The sequence below is a fragment of the Sminthopsis crassicaudata genome, chromosome 2, assembly GCF_048593235.1.
Source record: "Sminthopsis crassicaudata isolate SCR6 chromosome 2, ASM4859323v1, whole genome shotgun sequence".
NCBI lineage: Eukaryota > Metazoa > Chordata > Mammalia > Dasyuromorphia > Dasyuridae > Sminthopsis > Sminthopsis crassicaudata.
Genome location: NC_133618.1, coordinates 620,605,838 through 620,613,468, shown reverse-complemented (window position 1 = coordinate 620,613,468; position 7,631 = coordinate 620,605,838). Strand labels below are relative to the sequence as shown.

The 7,631-nt window shown below is 42.9% G+C and overlaps 1 protein-coding gene across 8 annotated transcripts in view; it reads left to right on the top strand.

The window, feature by feature from the left end:
• Positions 1–7,631, top strand: part of NEO1 (neogenin 1) — a 224,933-nt gene that overhangs the window by 185,962 nt on the left and 31,340 nt on the right. For 6 of the 8 annotated variants that reach the window (XM_074296256.1, XM_074296255.1, XM_074296254.1 and 3 more), the window contains exons 17-18: positions 2,052–2,275; positions 7,356–7,494. In XM_074296256.1, the coding sequence (XP_074152357.1) occupies positions 2,052–2,275; positions 7,356–7,494 (363 nt within the window). The remainder of the gene's footprint in view (positions 1–2,051; positions 2,276–7,355; positions 7,495–7,631) is intronic. The other 2 variants (XM_074296251.1, XM_074296253.1) reach the window with 1 other exon arrangement.

Below are 7,631 nucleotides of genomic sequence, written 5' to 3'. Positions count from 1 at the left end.
AAAGGCATTTAGGAAGTAAAATGAAAGGAAAGTTAGCAGTGAAACATTTCCCTCCCCTCTGAGCCCCAGGCGCCTTCACCCCTAGCTGCTGCGAGGGGAAGGCTGGGCACACAAGGAGACCCAGATATGGATGGATGCCTTCTGATGGGGTCAGCGGGGGACTCTCCACACCGTGCCCCCACCAGGCCTCTCTCCCGGCACTATTTGGCTTCTCACTCTTAGGGCCTGCTATGCCTGGCTTAGTGGTTTTCTCTCAGCTGTCCAGAAGCCGTGCATTCTGTTGGTTTCTACTGAGACCTGCTTCCAGGCTTTCCCGCCTTAGTTCCTCCCACGGGAGGCTATCGGTGTTGTATGGCAACCTGACAGCCTCCAAATTACGAAGGCAGGCTGAATGTTAGCCAGGGACGGAGCGCCTCTATCACTCCTAGCTAACGGGAGCCAGAAGGACTACCTCAGTGGTGAGGGCTCTTCCCTCAGTCTTGGTTTCCGTGCTAGGAGAGGAGTCCGTTGTCCCAACACCCTCTAACTTGGAGTTGGAAGGCCTCTCTGTCCTCTCTGGCTTGTTAACACACCAGTACGGTTTAGAATACAAGTAGAGGAAACGAAATGATTGTTTTCCTACCTGGCCCACATACCTCCTCTTTGCTCTCCCCTGTGTTTTGATCAAGAGCCCTTGTAGTCTCCTTATGTGGAGAAAGGAGGATAAAGTTAAAAACATTATTTTTAAAGATATGTAATATTAACTTCAAAGATATCTAAGATATTTTAAAATGTTGATATTTTGAAATATGGTATAAAGTTGCTCCTAACAGATGGTCTCATTTTTCATAGTGAAATAGGAGATAGGGTCATTTGTTGAAATGACTGAAGGATGAGGTAACCGTGGAGAACTGAGGAAAGAGAAGATTTAGATCAGCCATTTCAAGAAGTGTGATAGAGAGTAGATACATTTCTTCACAAGTGTGCCATTTTTGAGGCTTATTCTTCTTCCTGGAAGCAGCACTACCAGGACATTGGCACAGGCCACAGAAATCGGTCTCAGTCCCAGGGTTGAGTCCATGTCTGAGCTGATTGAAGGACTTAAATGAATGAATGAAAAAACACTTATTGCAGCACATAATAAAGCACGGTGCTAATCCTTGGGGATACACATAGAAAAGAAGCCCACCTTCTAATAGGAGAGACAGCACATATAGAAGGTTTCAGCTCTGAGTGAATTGGCATTCCTCCATTTTGTCCCAGGTTCCTTGGTATACCGTAATTAGGAGTTTCTACTGATGAAATCAGATTACTTTCTCATATTGACTCACCATGGACTTGGGTGAACAGAACTTTCTTTTCTGGGTCTTTGTCAGTTGTGAGTACAGCAGCTCCCAACCTGCTCCATCCCGGTCAGGTTGTTTCTCAAGATGGTGGCTGCACAGACAGGGCTTGAAGCCAGAGGCTCTTGGACTTACTTGCCCATTGGTGGCAATTACATTAGTGACATGGTGGAAGATGAGAGGGCCCCTTCTCCACACTGACTCCTCGCATGAAGCAGAATTAGTGGTCTCAGGGGAATACTCTTCCCCTTTGCTCTGGGATTCAGAGTCCTGGTTTTATTTGCCCGGAACAAGAGCGATTCGTATGCACTTAGTGACCAGTATAGGCTGAAGCAGGTACATCATGGCATTTTGAAATCCCCAGAGGTCAGCTGCATTCACTGAGGCAGCCATTTCTTCATTAGAAGAAAACCTGGACGAGTCATTTGAACAAACATCAATCTTAGTACATTTATGTATGATACGCTTAAGTATGACGTGTTGCCAAGCACTGAGCTTATTTCTCTGCATGCTTTTTGCCTTGAAGAACAAGTTTGGGGTGGGTTTTAAAAATTAATTGTATGTTGTTGATTAACCCTGGATTCTTTCTTTCTCTTTCTCCATTTCATTCCATTATATTACCCCACATCTCCTTTTTGTTTTGTTTTGGTTTTGTTTACCTTTTAAATGCCACCTTTTTTTATTTTTTTTAAATTAAAATGCACTGCTTTTTGCCCATCAATCCCCTAGATACTTCTGAGGTTGATTTATTTGTTGTTAATGCTCCATACACTCCAGTGCCAGATCCCACCCCTATGATGCCACCGGTGGGAGTTCAGGCTTCCATACTGAGCCATGACACCATAAGGATCACGTGGGCGGACAACTCACTGCCAAAACATCAGAAGATCACAGATTCGCGGTACTACACGGTCCGATGGAAAACCAACATCCCCGCTAACACCAAGTATAAGGTATCGGCAGTTGCACTGCATGTGACAGCTACGAGATGAGCGACATAGAGGAATTTTGTGATGGGAGTGTGGCAGACAGCCAGGTCCGGCTCCCATCTTGCAGTTTCCTATCTAAGTGTTAACCCGAGAGTGCCATTTGATTGTACTGTTAGCAGAATTCCTATGGTAGCTCCTATTGAAGAGGTGAGGAAAAGCTAACAGTGAGTGGAATTTTCCGAGGAACATCAGTTTTGAAAAACGTTGTTAGACGTTTCATGAACATCTAATCAAAGTGGGTCAGAGTAGTGGGAGTGAGCTTAGTAGATGGAAGAAAGGAAATACCAATAATACTCTAATTAGGAAATGTCACTAAGATTCTAATTAGGAAATGTCAATGATTGTTTTATCGACATATGGAAGAGTAATTTTTTTCCAGATTTTCTCTTAAGAGAAGTGAGCCATTCAGATCATAGGATTTTAGTATGGTAGAGACCTCATGTGTTGATGTGGGCCCGTTCTTCTCCTCCCTCCCCCTTGTCCCCGCAGAAAGGCGACGGTCCTTGGTCAGGGTCAGCTGGTGCAAAGCCTCGCCTTACTCCCCTCTCCCACGTTGCTTCTAATTCAGCAAGAAGGGTGGCATGAAATGAATTCAGACCTTTTTGGGGGGAAAAGAAATAGTCGCACCAAATTGTTTCTACATCTTCTACATATATACGTATACACATACGAATTCATGTCCATGGAACACTGTGTGGAGTGACATAGAAAAAAATGTTAATGGCATAAGTCAGCTAAGAAGTATATAAAACAGCTTTTTTTTCTTGTTTTTTTTTTCCCAAATAGAAAATAAAAGTATGTCTAGCTATAGTCAACTTGGTGGCTCCGAAGTCAGGGATCGGGAAAATCTGAGTTTAAATCCAGCCTCAGACACTTAATAGCTGTGTGATCCTGGGCAGATCACTTAACCCTGTCTGCCTCAATTTCCTCAACTATAAAATAGGAGTAATAATAATATTATTCCTCTCAGGGTTGTTGTGAGAATCAAATGAGGTGATATTTGTAAAGCATTTCACACACTGCCAGGTACATATAAATGCTAACTATTATCTTAGATGTTGTTATCATCATTGTTCATGGGTAGTGACATTTTTCAATTGGAGCAACTGAGTAAAAATGTGAACTGTTACATTTGTGGAATCTTCCACTTTGCATTGTTTTGAGTTATTGTAAGAAGGGCATGTTTATTGGCACTTTGTATCTTTAGGTTTCGGATTTAAAGTACTTATGAGAATAGTGATATTTGTATTTCTACAAATGGTTTTACTACCACCCAGTGGCAGCAGGCTTTTTATCATGTGATGCTGAGATCTAGATTTAAACCACGGATCTTATGTCCATAAGACCATAGTGATCAAATAATGACCATAGTGACCAAAAACAAAGAGGTTTTTAAAATTAATTATATTCAAAAGGAAGTCACATGGTACAGTACGAAGCACAGTCAAAGACTGGAACTCAACCCTCTTAGCAGCTCATGAGTCTAAGGGACTTGTCCGACTTCAGGACTTTGGCTGCACTCACGTGTGAGGTCCTTTCTGTGACAGGTGGAAGATGCTAGGGCAGGAGGTTTAGATGTTGCCATGATAGTAAATACTTTTATTCAATTGCTCATCTTTGTTAAAGTATGGAATGGGTTTTTGTTTGTTTTTGCTAATGTTTGGGGTTTCTTTCTTTAAACAAAAAAGAGCAAAACAAAAAAATGATATAAATCAAATGTGTTTTGAAATTAAAAAAAAAAAACTACAACCTATTATTTAAAGATAATAACTTCTAGAGCACATTTGTTTCAAATGGCTATAATTTGATACCTTTCTCATTGATTCTTAACTTTCCAATAATGACTATAATTAGGACTAACCCTTTTTGATGACTCCCAAATCCCACTTCAGAGTCATCCTGCCAGGATTGGTGGTAGAGTTCCGAGCTCTAGGCCAACTTGGTATCACAGTGTTCTGAGGATACTCACGGTAACTCTGAAGTGTGGAGAGCTTTGGGACATTATGTTCCAATTGTCTTCATGAGTATCTGTCACTCCCATAGACCCAGGCACCAGGAAGTCTCTCAATAAGGAAAGAACCCATGTATTAAAATGGAAGGGGCTAGGACAGGGTGAAAGTTTGGAGTCAGTCTTACCTGGAGAAGAGATGCCAGAGGTGTTAGTGGGCGCTGATGAAAGTGGAGGAAATGAAGGAGGAGGACGGCAATGGTGTAGGAATCTCTTAGGAACTTTCCAGCCAAGAAAAAATCTGGCACCTTGCAGCAGAGTTCTCCAGAAGTGGGGGCAAGGCCCAGCAGAAAGGGCACACTCCCAGAAGCCAGGGCTCCAGCCCAGGCTGCCACCAACAACCGGTGGGACCTGAAAGAAATTTCTTCAGCCCTCCAGGATGCCAGGACGGGATGAGAATGCCCATAGGATTCTTAGATCAAATAAGTTCATGTTTATATTTAAAGTGCTCATAACAGAAATTATTATGCACATATGAACTAGTGACATTAATCTTTTGGTTTTTGGGGGAAAATTCAACAATAATTTGACAAATTAATTTAGTGACACTATAATGTACATATTGGGTCTATACATCTGAATAAGATATAATCCCTATCCTGAAGCGCTCTATCACTGCTGATTACAATGAATGATTTTTTGTTAACCAGGCAGTTATAAACACTGAGCGTGCAAAAACCAAAGTGAGGCGATTGCAGCCCTCAGAGAGTTTATATCCTCGTGGGGGAGGTGAATGGGACAGAGGCCAGGTAGTGATGGGCAAGGCGCTCACAAATGGAGGAATCTAGAAAGGCTTCTCGAAGGTGCTGGCACGTGATGAGGAGGAAATAAGAAGGGAGAGCCTGCCCTCCATGGGCAGCAGCCTCATGGACAAGGAATGGCCTGAGAGGCTGTGAGCATCAGCCTGGAGAGAGCTTGGCTGCCGATGGTCACTGACTCCCATCTAACCTGATCTCAGTCTGAAATCATCTTCTAACCTGCTCCAGGCAGGAGGAAGCCCCACTGTCTCATCCCTGTCAAGCGGTCATCTCTGCTTGCAGACCTCTGAAGCAGCCCGTCCCACCTCTGGGTATCTTGTAATTGTTGGGACGTTTTCTGTCTGTTATTCCTGGTTTGAGAGACTTAGTCACTTCTTCACGCGACTCCTCTTTGTGTTCTTGGAAAGTGATCCTGTCGCACCTGCCGGCGCAGTGCTGAGCGGCCCACAGTTATTACCCACACTTACTGATGAGAAAACCCAGCAGAGTTAAGGGGCTTACTCAGGCCACACGCCTGGGAGGTGCCTGAGACTGGATTAGAACCACGCCCGGACTCCAGGCTCCACGCTCCATCCTCAGTGCCACCAAGCTGTCTTAAGGCTTTTTCCCTCTTAATAGTCATTCCTCACTTTGGTTTCCAATTTGCCTCTGCCCTCAATCAGTATAGACACAATTTACCACTTGCTGTGGTTATCAGAATAAACTGTTCTCCATCTTACCCCAGCTCTGACATGTCCTCTGCAGCAGTGCTGTCAGACTATAGATAAATAGAAATGGGAACCACTGAACCAGACACAAAGATCCCTGCGGGCCACACACTAAATAAGTTTTGAAGTGTGGTGTTATCTATACTTTATTGTATTTTTAATTATTTTATTAAGTATTTCCTAATTACAAAACAAAAAATCTGATTTAGCCCACTCTTTGGTAGTATTGTGGGCCACATGTTTTACTTCTGCTGTATAACACTGCCCCCATTAATCACAGCTAACACCCAGTTAGGATCATGGCTCTCGCCTACCCCGAGATCCTCAATGGCTCTTCAAGGTCTATATAATGAAATTCCGTAGCCTGGCATCAAATGTAGCCCTAAACTGTCTTTCTAGCTTAATCTCCCTGCTACAAAATAATACTGTTTTCCTTTACCACCCTGCCCACTTGTCCCCACTTACATTTTAACACCATTTGAAAGACCCTTTCCATTCCCAGACTCCAGCCTTTCAGAGTTCTACCTTTTCCATGAAATTTTGTCCTTTCACTCCAAGTAGAAAGATGTCCACTTGAGCACTGTGTTCACATGGCATTTCCCATATGCTACCTTGTATTGTGGTGATTTATTACCCCGTTCCCCAGTTAAATTGAAAGGGACCATACATTATACTTAGCATGTAAAAGAGTCTCGGTTGATATTTGATAATTACTCATTTATTCATTTCTTCCCATTAAATTCTGTATTTTTCCCTCCCAGTCATGATAAGGAAGAAACCACCAGAGGTTAATGAGAAGACACAAAATTTCTTTATCTACATTTTTAGCCAGTCCATAAAGGAAACTCAGTTTGGGCAGCGAGGCGGTACTGTAGATGGACCTGAAGTCAGGAAGACCCAAATTCAAAACCAGCCTCCCACACTTCTTAGCTGTGTCACCCTGGGCATATCACAGTGCCATTTTCCTCAACGGTAAAATGGGAGTGATACCTCCCTCCCAGGTGAAGATCAAATGAGACAATATTTGTGAAGGTCTTAACAAAGTACCTGGCACCAAGTAAGTGCAATATAAGTGTTAGCACATGGAATACAAAAAGAGGCAAAAGGCAGCCCTTACCTTCAAGGACCTCAAATCTTAATTGATTAATGCTATTAATTTTTAAATTTAATTAATACTAATATAATCATAATAGCTCCTGCTAAATGCAAAAATATTTTCCCCCTAGAATGCATAAAATCCCAGTGACTTAAGTCCCAATTAGGTTCATCATATTCAGAGCTAGAAAGGAACCTGGTTGTCACCTCCCCCACCCCTCGAACTTCCCAGTGTCAGAGGTAAAATTTCTGAAAGGGTGAAGGGACTCACCCAAGACTTTCACACAGGTTCATCTTTGGTCATTCAAGATAAAAAGATCCATTCACAATCAGAGGAAAAAACTGATCACAGGAATGGTCACCTATGTTATCAGTAGGAAGACAGACAAGTGGTTTTATTCAGCTCATGTTCATGTGGTGAAAAACAGGTGGCTTCTGTTTTCTGTTTCTAAAATTCTGTTGTCTCTTTTCTCCAGACTGCAAACGCAACAACTTTGAGTTATTTAGTGACTGGACTGAAGCCGAACACGCTCTATGAGTTCTCTGTGATGGTGACTAAAGGTCGGAGATCCAGCACATGGAGTATGACCGCTCATGGAACCACCTTTGAACTTGGTAAGGCTCTGGGAGCGGGGAGGGGTTGGGCTCATGTTTTTTATGGCTCACGTGGTCTTCTCCCTCCTCCCTTTCTTCATCACTTGGAGAAAAAGGCTAGCTAGAGCCAAACCACCTTTCCAGCACTCTTGATTTTT